This window comes from Carettochelys insculpta, chromosome 3 (assembly GCF_033958435.1).
Source record: "Carettochelys insculpta isolate YL-2023 chromosome 3, ASM3395843v1, whole genome shotgun sequence".
In the NCBI taxonomy this organism is placed as follows: domain Eukaryota; kingdom Metazoa; phylum Chordata; order Testudines; family Carettochelyidae; genus Carettochelys; species Carettochelys insculpta.
This window is the reverse complement of record NC_134139.1, coordinates 36,217,913-36,233,219: the sequence shown is the minus strand read 5'-3', so window position 1 is coordinate 36,233,219 and position 15,307 is coordinate 36,217,913. Positions and strand designations below refer to the sequence as shown.

Genomic DNA, 15,307 nt, shown 5'->3' with positions numbered 1-15,307 from the left:
GAATTATCTAAAGCAGTTCCACACAAGGGAGAAAACCGCCTACAAATGAGTAAATAATAATAAAATAGGAATCCACAAGATACTGTAGTTGCCCAGTGTATATCATATGACACTTTCCAAACAGTACTTGGTGAACACCAAGTCAGATACAATTATTTCTCCCAAATGCACACTGAGGCCAACTCTACACTCAGGGATAAGTTTGAAAAATGATATGCAACTCCAGCTATGTTAATTGTGTAGCTGGAGTTGACGTACCCTGATTGGTATTTTTGCACTGTCCCCATAGCAGGAGGTCTATGGGAGAAACACTGCTGTTGACTTCTCTTACTGCTTGCGACTGTGAGGAGTACTGGAGTCAATGGGAGTAACTTTCAATTTAGTGCATCCCAGACAGACCCACTAAAGTGAAACCCCAAAGCTCGACCTCCAGAGTGTTGAGCTACAGGTAGGTATAGATGTACCCTGATTCACACTGGAGCGCTTGTTCACTTGTGTAGGTTATAATGGTTTTATTCTTCTTTACACATCTGTCTTCAGTTGGGTAGGTACAAGACATCTGAGTAGAATCTGTGGTGTACTCTTGCTTTTATTAGCTTTTGAGAATAAGTAAGATGTTTGAATGAAGCACTGTGTGACCCAGGTATGTGGGTTTCAGATAATTTGCACTGTCCTTGGCATATTACCCAATTTGGTGGACAGCCAAAAGTGTCTCAAAGTGCCTTTAGGACTCTTAGAGGCAGTGTTTCAGAAAAGACTCGAGGAAGGATTAGGCATGTTAACTTGTAACTCTGATACAACTGTGTGATATTTACTGGAATAGTTTAGCTTTTTAATGGCAATCACTGTAATTATTTGTTTCTCTCCATCACTTCATAATACCTTCTGAGAACTCCAATTTGTTTCCCAACAGTTCATGTATTTTCATCACACTGATCCTATTAGGTTGCTATATGATACATAGATTGCTTAAAAATTGTCGAAGTGTAAATGGATAAACTGAAGCAGAAAGTCCTTAAATGAAATACATGTTCTGAAACCAAGGTTGTATGGCTACCACTGTTGATTGACAGTGTTGAAGAAACCTGACCATGGTGGTTCTTCGAGTGCAGGTGCTTGTGTATATTCCATGGGTCCCATGCACCTCAGTCAAGAAATTCTAACAAGCAGTGTCTGTCATCCTCCATGTGCATAGTAGATCTCCTTGTCACAACAGACCATTGAGTTTTGGAAATTATCCGTCAGCAATACTCCACTGAGTTCCTGCCCCTCTGCCCACACAAAACCCCTTCTGGCTCCCTCTTCAGTAACCACTCTAAGGCTAAGTCTAGACTAGAAGCTTTTGTCAGCAAAACAGCCGTTTTGTCAACAAAACCCACAGAGCGTCCAGATTCCCCAGGGCATTATTTTGACAGTGAGTCAACAGAATGCAGCACTTTTCTCGACATCTGTACACTGCTCGCCATGAGGAAGAATGCCTCTGTCGACAGAGCTGTCAACAAAAAGCCAGTTTGGACATTCCGGGCGGCCTTTTGTCAACAGAAAGGGCTTCTGGAATGCTGGACAACCCTGTCTGCTGTGCTTCCAGTTGGCTCTTTTGCTCATAGAGTGGCTGGGCAGCCCAGCCACTCTCTGTCAACAGAGCGGATTGCTCTTTCGAAATGCCCTGCAGTCTGTGAACAGAAGTTTTGTCAGAAGATACCTTCCAACAAAATCTTCTGCCAACAACGCTCTTTAGTTTAGACATAGTGTAAGTGATTATTTATCAAGAGATGGACTCTCTTTTACGAGGGGTGGTTGAGTCCATCTCTCAGTATAAGAGGAAGAGATCTATTCCCTGTATCTGCTACTGCCAAAAAAAGAGGATGGAGACCCATTCTGCAGTTTCAGCAATTTAACATGTTTGTTTGAAAGCTGAAATTAAGGATGGTTATGTTAGCATCAACAATCCCTCTCCCTGCAGGAGAGGATGTGGTTTGTGGCGCTCAACATGAAGGATGCATACTTTCATGTAAGCATTTATCCCTCCTACAGAACTTTCCTGGAGTTTATGGCAGCCCAAGAACATTTCTAGTTCAGAGTTCTTCCATTTAGGCTAGCAGCATCAGCCAGAGTATTTACAAAAGTTTTCTTTTTGGTGGCAGCCCATTATGGGACTTCAGAGTTACTGTTTTCCCACTTATATTCTGCCAACCACCGCTGTTCCACCCCCACAAGCTCTATCCCATCCCTCTACTGCTCCGCCCCCTTGCCCAGCTTCCAGGGCTAGAGCTCTCTGCTTCCTGTTGCCGCAGTGAAGTGGAGCACAGTTGGCTAGGGAAGGGTGGCACAGCAGAGTGGAGCAGGCTGCCACCACAGCAGTGAGTGGCCCCGAGATAATCCCTTGGGTCCTGCCCATAGGATGGTTGAGGTGACTGCTGCAGGGCCCCCCAAAATGTTAAGGTCTCAGTTGGCTGCCCCAAACCATATGGACAAGATGACTCTGCTCTCTCCAGTAGATGAGCATTCTGTTTTAACCACCCAGCTACAGTAAGATCCCTGAGCAGCCTAATCGGGACCATTCCACCAGTGATCAAGTCTAAATCGCAATGGGACTTCAGTCTCAGCCTGTCAGCACTCATTAGACCACTGTTTGAACCTTTGGTCAGAGCCATTCCATCCACAGCTTTGTGTGGTCCAGTAAAAGAGAGTATCTCACTTCGTCTCGCTAGGATCTTGGGCCTGACAGCCACATCGCATAATGCAACAGTTTTTAGTTACCATCACTTCAACCAGGAGGATGAATGAGTTGGAAGTCCTCATGACAAGCTCTTTCTCAGATGGTTTTTGAAAAGGAAGAAGTGTTCCTTCACCTCCATCCTAATTTCCTCTGCAAGGTTATGTCTGAATTACGTGTCAACCAGAATATTTGTACTTTTTCCAAAACACCACAGGCTTTTGCTGAAGAGATTTTATTTCCTCGATCTCTGATGTGCCCTGTCATTCTGCCTGCAGAGAATGAAACTTATTAGAAAATCCTGGCCTGCTGCCATTTGTGGGGGGCAGTTGTCCCAGGGCCTGCCATTTCAAAGGGACCTGGAGCTCCAGCCAGTGCCGCTGCTACTTTGGCAGCAGTGGCAGCATGAGCTCCAGGTCCCTTTGAAATGCACCACTCTGCTCAGCTCTACAGGAATTGTGGCGGGGAGATGTGTGCCAGCACTGCAATCCAAGCAGTGCAAAGGTCTGTCTGCCCTTAGACCTGCCCTTTCTGGGGATGCAGATTTGGGGCATCCTCCTACCTGGCCCCAAGGCCTGCGATCCATCAGCCATAAGAGAAAATCACAAAGACTTTTTCTTGCCATAGTAGAAAGATCATGAGGTTAAGCAATATCCACAGTAGATGCCAGAACTAGTTCATGATGTCTAATGAGTGTGGATGGTATTCCAAAATGCGGCAGTAGGAACTTCAGTAATGCAAGCATTTTTTCTGCAAGCTTCCTTCCACTTCCCCCTCCAGTTTGATCACTGCTTGTCAGTCATGTGTATGTGGAATATACATAAGGAAGAGCTCCAAAAAGAAATAGAGGTTCTTGTAACTGCAAGTTCTTTGAGATGTGTGATCCTTCTTGGCATTCTGTTATCTGCCTTCCATCCTTTATGCTTTGGCTCCTGCAAGGGCTCATCTGCACTGACTGGGTAATGCGCTGTAATTTTCTCACTTGGGGGTGAAGAAACACACCTATCCCAAAATGTAGCAAGTTACAGCGCTCTGAAGTGCCAGTGTAAATAAGCTGGCAGCATGGTTAGCTACTCTCTTCCTGTGGGAAGAGCTGTGATCAGGCTGCCACGTTAAAGCACTGCCATGGCAATACTTAAATTTTAGAAGTGTAGACAAAGCCTTAGATTCATGGTCAGAAGAGGAACTGGGGAGGTGTCAGCCTACAATGCCTCCGGTGCCCTTGATAGGGAGCACAAAGAGATCTACTGTGTATATGCAAGTCAACACATGTGCATGTCTGGACTTGGGCACGTGGCTCACATGTGAAACCTCATGCTCAATGCAGATAAGTACCATACATCCTCACAGAACTTCCAGTTATAGTTAAATAACCTCCGTTTATGCCTCCACTGACTTTTTTCACCTTAAATTTTCATCACTCTTCTTTCACTCTTGAAATTCTTTGGCCTTATCTATGCTAGAAAGTCCTATAGCAAGAACAAGCATCCACATGTGAAATGCTCTGTTTCGAATTCCTTTCCAAAGAATGCAGCTGTTCTTCTGGAGGCCCTCTTCCTCTCTCAAATGAGGAAGAGCGCCTTTCTCTGAAAGAACAAGAAGTCTTGTGGCACCTTGTGGAGTAACAGATATTTTGGAGCATAAGCTGTCGTGGGCAAAGATCCACTTCATCAGATGCATGAGTGGGGGGGGTGGTTTCAGAGGGGTATTTAAAGAGTGAGGTCCCAGTAAGAGAGAAGGCCAGAGCTGACAAGGTCTATTCAGCAAGGCGGAAATGACCCAGTATCAACAGTACTCATCAAAAGAGGAACAAACAAGTCAGATCAGACAGGGGGATGTGAGCCTTTGTCAGAGTCTAATGGGGAGGTATTAGCCCCCAGAGCAGAGAAACTGCCTTTGTAAGCTGCGAGCCACTCCCAGTCTCTGTTTAATCCATGGTTAGTGGAGTCAAATTTGCAAATAAATTTCAGCTCAGAGATTTCTCTCTATTTGATTTTAAAAAAATTTTTGTTTCAGGACTGTCACCCTTCAATCTGCCACTGAGTGTCCAGGGAGATTGAAGTGTTCCCCTACAGGCTTCTGTACATCACCGTTCCTGATGTCTGATTTATGTCCATTTATTATTTTACGGAGAGACTGTCCAGTTTGGCCAATGTAAATTGCAGTGGGGCATTGCTGGCACATGATGGCGTATATTATATTAGTAGATGTGCAGGTAAAGGAGCCCCTGATGGTATAGTTGGTGTTAGGTCCTGTGATGATGTCATTGGTGTAGATATGTGAGCAGAGTTGGCAGTGAGGACTGTTGCAGGGGGCTGGGTCCAGGCCTAGAGTCACTGGTTTGTGATTTGTAGTGGCTGGTGGTGATTTGTTTAAGGTTGGCAGGCTGTCTATAGGCGAAGACAGGCCTGCCTCCCAAGGTCTGTGAGAGTGGAAGAACATTGTTCAGGATGGGTTGCAGATCACTGATGATGCACTGTAGAGGCCTCAGGTGGGGGCTGTATGTGATGGTCAGTGGTGGTCTCTTGTTTTCCTTGTGAGGCCTGTCTTGTAGCAGGTGACTTCTGGGTACCCATCTGGCTCTATCAGTCTGTTTCCACACTTCCTTAGGTGGGTATTGTAGTTTGAGGAAAGCTTAGTAAAGTTCTTGTAGATATTTGTCTCTGTTTGATGGATCAGATTAAATATCTTAGTGCCTGGCTGTAAACAATGGATTGTGTAGTATGCCCTGGATGGAAGCTGGAGGCGTGTAGATAAGCGTAGCGGTCTGTGGGTTTTCGGTATAGGGTGGTATTTGTGTGACCATCACTTATCTGCACATTTGTGTCCAGGAAGTGAATTTCTTGTGTGGACTGGTCCAGGCTAAGGTTGATGGTGGGGTGGAAACTGTTGAAATCATGGTGGAACTCTTCAAGAGCCTCCTTCCCATGGATCCAGATGATGAAGATGTCATCAGTGTAGCGCAGGTAGAGGAGGGATGCTAGGGGACAAGAACTGAGAAAGCATTGTTCCAGGTCAGCCATAAAAATGTTGGCATACTGTGGCCAGCATGGCATACTATGGCCATGCGGGTGCCCATAGCAGTGCCACTGATTTGAGGGTGTAATTTGTCCCCAAATCTGAAATAGTTGTGGGTGAGGACAAAGTCACAAAGCTCCGCCACCATTTGTGCCTTTCAGAAAAAAGCATGTGTAGACTCTCCGGGGACCCTTTGTTTGAAAGAGTGGTCCTCATGGTGCTGGATTTTTCAATCTCTGGCCCATTCTTTTGAAACAGCAGGGTCTGTGTGAACACTCTCTGTTGGAAGAGCAGATTGCTCTTTTGATCTGCTTTTTTGTGTGTGGACGTGGTCTTTCAAAAGAAGATCTTCTGGAAGAGATTTTCCAAAAAATTATCTTTTGAAAGATCACTGTAGTGTGGATGTGGCCTACTGGTGCAATCAACAGTGAAAGCAGTTGTTGAAACTGCCTGACAACATTTCAACTGTGGTATCATCTGATCCTATTAGACAATTTTGTGGTTACATTTCTGGCCATTGATATACATCAGCACTTCTACCATTTCCAGCACTGGTAGAAGAGGAAAGATGGGACTCTTCAAGAAAACTTCTGGTGCGGACAAAACTTTAAAAGGTCTGAGCTTCAGTTGTCACTTGAAAGACCTAGTGTAATTTAAAGGAAATGGCTAGATAGGAAAAAAAATGGGTGTAGGGAAATTGATAGAACAGTGTGTGCCTATGTACATATTAACTTCAAATGCAACAAAACTTGAGAACTGCGAAGACCATTGTGTGCTCTGTTTGTAATCTAACCTTTTAAAAACCCTTACTCTCTGTTACTTTTAAAAACCTGTTTGAAAAAGATGAATACCTGATGTATCATGATACAGGCAGGTTCATATTCATTAAACAAAAATCCTCATGACTAAACCAAAAAAAATGTTATTTCTCATCTGGATGTGTGTTCAGGTGCTGAACATTCATAATAGATTAGATTGTGTTTGGTTTCAAACTAGCTACAGCTAACAGTGTATGTGTGTTCAGCAAGTAAGAAGGTATTTTAATATTTGCTGCCAGTGATGATTACCAAGTGTTTTTAGATGTGAGGCTATGGCAAAATGTATTTTATTTTTATGATGTGTTCTTTACTTTATTTTTGCAGCATTGAAATTCAAAGTGTAGCTCTCAAATTAGCCTCAAAGTTGGTTTCCCATCTTGTACAGAATTGCCAAGAGGTAAAGTGGCTTATTTCTCAATCCTAAACATAATACTTTTTAATGTTTTGTTAGCTTATGTAATAGAAGGGATGGATAGTTTTCTTTAGACAGAAATCCCTTTAATGTCTCTTTGGTTTAATTGTGCATGAAGTGGTAGTTGCTCCATACGGTGTTAGTGTTTGTTGCTCTCTGTATGCAATGCCACATTATGAATTGGAAACCTTATCAGCATAATCTTAATATTTCAGTCTCTCGGTAAGTTAAATTTGGGTACATAAAAAAAATCTTTTCAGTAATAGTGGATTCAGTACAGTTGTGCGTCTGACTCCTGATAGCTCTTTCGTTGTCAGTATTATTGTCCCTATTAATAGTCACTTTGCTAAGAACATAAGAATTCTGCTGTGGAAAGAAAAAATAATTAACATGCATATTGAATCCAGCAATCACCCACATAGCTCAAAGTGCACTGTATTTCTGGTAAATGAATATTTTGACTCAAACTCAAGGTAAAAGGAAATGTGAAGCTTTGACTGCTGCAGTTTCAGTCCCCAGCATATACAATATAATCTGCTTTATTCCTAAAACCTTGAAGAGCAGCAGGTGAAGTTAGGTATAGAGATGCAGACGTAATTGCCTTTAAATATTAGTGTTTAAAATAATAAAGAGAGAGAAGTCCTCAATATTCTTTGACCATATAAATAAATAAATTTATAAATATTATAAATGTATACCCACAGTAGACTATACAAATACAAATTTGTATAATCTACACTTCCTATAAAGTATGGACTCGATGACATCTCAAGGTTCGTACCAACCTATGATTATCGAATGATTCTGTGAAATTATAAGCCCAAAAGATTTACTTCAGTTTTGAATTGGTAATTTGCAAATCCATTAATATCTATAGAACAGTGTTACTGGAGATACAAATGTCTATCAGATACCCAAATGTATATATATAGATTCTAAAAGTGATCCGTGTACTGCAATTGTTTTTTCTAAACAGAACATTTTTCAAAATATCTAGTGATAATAGTCTGTAGTATGTGATAATGACCTGCATCATTTCATTACAAAAAAGTAGAAAATTGAAACAAACTTTGCATTTTTTGCATTTTCATAGCTTAAAAATGTCAGAAAGTACTTTTTCAGATTTTTAAATATAAAATAAATGTGTAAACCTCATTTCTCAGGAGATAAGTTGTTCGCTAAGTTTCAAGCTGAAATAGATTTATTACAATGGAATTACTATGAACCTTGAAACTACAAAATGTTAGTGGAAAAGTTGACACAATTCTACCTTTAACAATTACTAAAATATGACAAGTGAGCTGCACCTGTTGAAGTAGTTTTTATTTGATTTACATTCTATGGCTCATTTTTGTGCATGTGCAAGAAGGAATTTGGCTGCTGTTTTAGAAAAGAGTTAGTCTAACAATTCATAGTTTGATGTGATTCAAAAGCAGCTCTAAATTTTACTGTAGAATTCTCAAATCCATTTCTGGGCTTTCAGGTTATGGAATCAGAAATGAGACAGTGGGTTCAATTAGTAACTTCTTGTTGTGGAGATGAGCAACAAACAGATATACGATTGGCAGCTGCAGAAGTCCTCAGAAGTATTACGCCACTTTTCCTAACCAATCCAAAACCTATCCTTGGTAAGTAAATTTCTGGGAGTAAGGACCAATATTCTCATGAAACACTTTAAATACTGGAATTAACAAAACCCAACAAATACATGGTATTTTATACAGTAAAATGTTTTAATCATATCAGTCAGTTATTCTGAAAGACTTAAAAGGATGTAATACACTTTAAATGGACCCTTTTAACACTGGAACAGCTGATTGCATGTGTCAGTTTACTGAATTAACATGGAACAATAATTTATTAGAGGGCTCTTTAGTGTAACAGAGAAAGACATTGAAACTGACAAATACAGTTTACCACCAGTACACCTTACCAAGGAGACATGAATTTTCATTATTTGAAATCTGAAAATCAGGATAAGATGCCTTTTTGAAAAATATGCCCTAGTTCAACCCAAGGTGGTTGTGCTCAAAACAGGAATTACTTGATAAAGTTCTATGGTCTGCTTTAATTAAGAGGTCACATCTAACCTCAAGTCTAAGGCGGGGGAATCCTGACACTACTGAAGTCAATGGAACGATTTCCATTGACTTCATTGTATTGGAATTTCACTCAGAGAATTTGTGAGCATGGAGAAACCTGCAATATTTGCTACTTTATTTTTCTCGCTGTATTAAATTAGCTGAAGAAGTTTTGAGCCATGAGTTAGCACAGCTCAGAAAATACTTCTGCTTTTGCCCCATTTTTGGTTCCTGCTATAAAAATACTGTTGCTACCACGTAAAAAGAGAGAACTGAGTGAGAATTACCCTCTAGCATGTTGATTAGGGTGTTTCCCTTGGAGGGGACATCCAGTTTCTAGTCCTTGCTCCATACCCTGATCTTGTGTCTATGACAGGAGGGCTGGGGTATGCAGTGAAGATTGTACAAAAGTGGTTTGGCTTCAGAGCTCTTTAAATAAATAAATGGTGGGGAGGCAGTAAAGTTAGTGCTTACAAAGAAGGTAGCACACTGACAGCCTTGGAAATCTGTATTATTTAGTGACACACAAAACAGGCATAGCATATATAGCAGCATTGCCAATTTTCTTTCAGAAACCAGCCACGGTGAGAGGAGTGAGAGGTAAATCTGATCTCTGTGCCCAGATTTTTTTTGGCTGTTCTGCTTAGATTTCCAACAGTGCTGCCAACTGTAGTGGTGATGGATTTGTTGTGCTCTGAACACAGGTGCTCCTTGGAACTGGACTCCTTCCATCAACTCCTTTTACTCAAGCCACAAAGCAGCTTTCAGATGGTAGCTATTTTCACTTGCTGCTGAAGTGGATTTGAATAAATGATTCTGAGCAGACACACTATATCTCATTGCCACTTCTGTGAGTCAGTCAGTTTTCTGACTCTTGATTTTTGCCCTTTGCCCTTACTTTATGGTACACCTTCTTAAACCCTTCTTTTAGTAGGTTTTTTTTTCCTAGTACAGATCTACCCACTGCTCCTCAACATTTAAGTTATTTACGCTCATGGGCGACAGACGTTAACAAACATGCAGACAGGGGAGATCCAGTGAATATAGTATACTTAGATTTCCAAAAAGCCTTTGATAAGGTACCTCATCAAAGGCTCTTATGTAAATTAAGCTGTCATGGGATAAGAGGGAAGGTTCTTTCATGGATTGAGAGCTGGTTAAAAGGCAGGAAACAAAGGGTAGGCATGAACGGTAAATTTTCCAAATGGAGAGGGGTAACTCGTGGTGTCCCCCAAGGGTCAGTTCTGGGACCAATCCTGTTCAATTTATTCATAATTGATCTGGAGAAGGGGATGAGCAGTGAGGTGGCAAAGTTCACAGATGACACTAAACTGTTCAAGATAGTCAAGACAAAGGCAGACTGTGAGGAACTTCAAAAAGATCTAATCAAACTGAATGATTGGGCAACAAAATGGCAAATGAAATGTAATGCGGATAAGTGTAAGGTAGTGCACATTGGAAAAAAATAACCCCAACTATACTTACAATATGATGGGGGCTAATTTAGCTATAACTAATCAGGAAAGAGATCTTGGAGTTACCATGGATAGTTCCTTGAAAACATCCACACAGTGTGCAGAGGCAGTCAAAAAGGCAAGTAGGATGTTAGGTATTATTAAAAAAGGGATAGAAAATAAAACAAGGAGTATCTTGCTGCCCCTATATAAATATATGGTGCACCCACATCTTGAATACTGTGTACAGATGTGGTCTCCTCACCTAAAAAAAGATATCCTAGCACTGGAAAAGGTTAGGTGCTTCGAACAGGTCCCATATGAGGAGAGGCTAAAAAGATTGGGACTTTTCAGTTTAGAAAAGAGGAGACTGGGGCAGGGGGGACATGATAGAGGCATATAAAATTATGACAGGTGTGGAGAGGGTGAATAAGGAGAAGTTATTTACTTATGCCCATAATACAAGAACTAGAGGACACCAAATGAAGTTAATGGGTAGCAGGTTTAAAACTAATAAAAGAAAGCTCTTCTTCACTCAGCGCATAGTTAACCTGTGGAACTCCTTGCCAGAGGAGACTGGGAAGGCTAGGACTATAACAGAATTTAAGAAAGAGCTAGATAAATTCATGGAGGTTAGGTCCATAAAAGGCTATTAGCTAAGGGCAGGAATGGTGTCCCTGGCCTCTGATTGTCACAGGCTGGAGATGGATGGCAGGAGACAAATCTCTTGTTCATTGTCTTCGGTCCACCCCCGCTGGGGCACCTGGCACTGGCCACTGTCGGCAGACAGGCTACTGGGCTGGATGAACCTTTGGTCTCACCCAGGATGGCCATTCTTATGTTCTTATGACAGATATAATAGGCCAGGAGAGGCTTAGTGTCACCTTGCACTGCCATGGCTGCCTGACTTCTAGCTGTGGGGCTTTGGGGTAAGTTTTTAATTGATTATGCCCCATGCAAGTGCTAGGGTGGCTAATGAGGCAATGGCTACGTCTACACTAGCCCCAAACTTCAAAATGGCCACGCAAATGGCCATTTCGAAGTTTACTAATGAAGCGCTGAAATGCATATTCAGCGCTTCATTAACATGCAGGCGTCCACGGCGCTTCGAAATTGATGCGGTTCGCAGCCGCGCGGCTTGTCCCAATGGGGCTCCTTTTCGGAAGGACCCCACCTACTTCGAAGTTCCCTTATTCCCATGAGCGGATAGGAATAAGGGGACTTCGAAGTAGGCGGGGTCCTTTCGAAAAGGAGCCCCGTTGGGATGAGCTGCATGGCAGCAAGCCACATCAATTTCGAAGCGCCGCAGACGCCCGCATGCTAATGAAGCACTGAATATGCATTTCAGCTCTTCATTAGTAAACTTCGAAATGGCCATTTGCGTGGCCATTTCAAAGTTTGGGGCTAGTGTAGACACAGCCAATATGTGCTATTTTGTTTCCTGGATTCATGAGTAATCAACCTGGAGTCTAGGGAGATTACTGATGATCCTAGGAAGCTAAGTAGCAAACACTGCCTCCTTAGCTACCCTGGAACCTGCATGGGGCATATCAAAAACTTTTTCAAGAGGAGAATCTGAGAGAGACTTTTTTTTTTTCCAGCCATTTGGGGTCCAGGGAGGGGAGCCATGGCTACAGCTGGCCTGGGGCTCCTCTGGGCAGGTACAGAGGGCTTCAACCATCTCAGGGCTCCTTCAGCCAAGGCACAGGAGCTCGACACTCCCTCAGGTGGGAGGAGGAAGGCTTCAGGACTACAGCAGTCGGGAGAAGGATCTCATGGCTCCAGCCACAGGCAAGAGGAGGAGGCCATGGGCAGAAGGCGCGGAGCCATAGCTAATCTCCCCTAAGGGGGATTCCACCCACCACCACGATTACACTGTTTGCCTTACTTTTTAGTTTATCTGTTAAAGACATATGTGTTACCATACAGGTGCAGAAAATGGGTCAAACTAATCTGGTATGCTGCTTCCACTAGTTATTAGCAGCTTGTAGTTCACGGAAAAGTGAGAAATGTCCATAACGTATCTAGCCATCTGTGCAGTTATGAATATAGGAGGTGGGAGAAAGAAATTCCACCCTGACCTTGTCAAACAACCAGCTCAAATGACTCTCAACATGAAGTGTGTGGATAGCCTACCTAGTGGTAATATGTGTCATCTCGTGCCTTGTCCCAATGAGAAGTTTTGGATTTTGGACATTGAATTATTCAAGATAATATACAATGGAAGAAAATGACTTGAGATCGTGGGATTTGATCAGATAATAAACAAACTTACTCAACCCATTAAGAACATATGTAGATTGTATACATTCCGTATGTTTGAAAATATATACAGAACCTTTGAAAGCCTAGCTTTGATGTAATGCCAACTTTTCACTGACTCATAGAGACTTTGAACATAAATTAATTTTGAAAGAAAGTGGGACAAGAAACTAACTTTTTGGCTTAATATATAAAATTGATATATCCTGTCTTCTGAGATGTCAGAAGAGCAATAAATGAGACAAACAGTTTGTTTGGAAACGTCTGTTAAATAGTACTGATACCATTTCAGCTAGGCTAAATCCGTGCTAATCCTTTGGTACTGGATGCAGTATTTATGTATTTTGCCTGAGATTAATGCATTTGGAAATCCTAAATCCTGGGATCAAAGTTAGAGCCAATTATAAGACAGATGTTATCATTAATATAAAATGAGGGAGAATGGGGTGTTTAAATGATTGATACTGGAATTTTGAGGTTTTCATCCCTGTCACTGGTCTGAATTGGGCTGAAGTTAGCAGTGATCAAAATTTTCCTATTTGATGTCTGTTAAGTAGCAGTGTGAAATGAATCAGTAATTCCAATCCCTTTTTAACAGATATGTGCCCAACTTTGAAACCAAAATTAGAATTAATTGGCATCTCAGTTGCGAGTTTTATGAAAGAGGCCCAGGCCTGGAGAGGCTGGCAGTCTGATGTAGCCTTTCTCCCCAAGAAGGCCCAAGCACGCCTGTTAGAAGTCAGGAGGAGGGAGTGTTCATCTTGCATGTTTTCTAGAGAGCTGTCAGTCTGGCATCTTTCACAAACACTTAATATATCACACACAAAAATGATGTCAAGTAAAGGATCTGATTCAGTTAGTTAAAAAGGTGTAAAGAAGGAGCTGCTCTCTTAAAAATATTGGCGCTATGCTTATGTAATACGTATGTAATAGAGGAGTTGGCGATTTGTGTCCAATTCTATTATCAGATTGTTCAGTGGCTGACATTTTAAGATGGAAGTGTTTTTTTTAAAGTTCGTAGTAAACAACTTCAACAATCAGAAAAATAAATACAGAAAGAAAATGGGAAAAGAATAAAAAAGTGTTGAAGGGAACAATCTGGACTCTCCCTTTGCTTAGTTTTGCCAGAGAAGTCCAGAAGAGAAGTGTTTCCAGAGAAACTGTTTTCAGTTTTGGGACGAGAAGAAAAAGTGGGAAAATTAGATTGGCTGCTCAGACTCAGCATTCCCATCTTTTTGGGGAGCACTACGGAACTTGTTTACATGGGAAACTTGGCTGGCATAGTTACAGCAGAATAATTATTCCACTATAGCTGTTCTGGTGTAACTGGTGTTGAAACTTCCAAAATAAAGTGTCTTGATTCTAGAGCTATTCAAGTGGAATGATAATTCTGGAATAGCGTGTCCCTCTGTGTGTATGTGGCTAGGGGGTATACAGAAATAGCTACTACAGTGATAATCTGTTCTCCTGGGTACACAAGCCCTAAGAATCACCCACTACATGCAAGCAATAGCATGGGCTTAACTCTTCACCTAAACCTCCATCACACAAACATCTGAGGGAGACCCTGACAGAAAAGTGCTTTCCCCTGCTGCAGTGTGGTAGAAAATAAACCTAAACAACCACTGCATTGCTCCGTAATCTTCAACTCTGCTACAGTGTGATCAGCAACAAGTCACTTTTTCAAATGAAAGCCCAGTATATTCCCTTTATCAATGATCTTCACAACTTGTGCAATATATTCAGTTGAGGTGCTCCAGGTAGTAGTACTATCAAGCACGCTTTCTTAATACAACCCCTCACCATCAAACCAGCATACTGCTGTTTCGTGGACACTTCCAGATAGAAACTCTAGCCAACAGCCATTACTTCAAGGACATTAGCAGCACTCTACTAATTTCCAGCCAGAATTCCACAGTCACTGGAACTGTGGAAATGTCAGAGCATTAGTTGTTACCCAAGACTGAGTATCCCAGCATTTGTGTGATGTTGAAGATAGTCCGCCCTCTCACCAGCTCCCCATTGCTTGCACCAGAAAAGGGCCAACCATCAAAGAGAAATGAGAAAGAAGAGAAGGTGGGACAATTAGGTGGGTTGTTTGGATTCAACATTATAGAGCAAAGAGCATTTTGACTACATTGCCACAAGTCCTCCTCTCTGTCTCCCCTCCACCCTCCCTTTTTTGTGTGTATTCCTCTCAATTTTGTCACTTTTCGCTGTGGAAATGAATAATTTGTAACTGTTTTGATTGATCTGTAAGAAGCCAAATTCTAAACTCTTGCCTCTCTTTGTAAATGTTCAGGTCTCTCCAGTATACTTGCCATGTGGAAGTGTGTAGTTCTGCTGCTGCAGAGTGAAGAGCTGATAGTAAGGGATGCAGCTGCTGATATCATACGGGTGGCCCAATCTCAGAGCAATATCTGTAACAAAACAGGTACAGTATGACAATTTTTCTCTTGACTTCAATGTTACTAGAAATATAGGAGAAGAAAATATTTCCCTTTTCAGTACAAAGAGCAGTGTTTTAATGCTGGAAAATTGCGAAG

General features: G+C 41.7%; 1 protein-coding gene across 3 annotated transcripts in view; it reads left to right on the top strand.

Annotated features, from left to right (window-relative positions):
* Positions 1-15,307, top strand: part of THADA (THADA armadillo repeat containing) — a 310,355-nt gene that overhangs the window by 252,175 nt on the left and 42,873 nt on the right. For all 3 annotated transcript variants that reach the window (XM_074989608.1, XM_074989609.1, XM_074989610.1), the window contains 3 exons: positions 6,877-6,949; positions 8,448-8,592; positions 15,064-15,195. In XM_074989608.1, the coding sequence (XP_074845709.1) occupies positions 6,877-6,949; positions 8,448-8,592; positions 15,064-15,195 (350 nt within the window). The remainder of the gene's footprint in view (positions 1-6,876; positions 6,950-8,447; positions 8,593-15,063; positions 15,196-15,307) is intronic.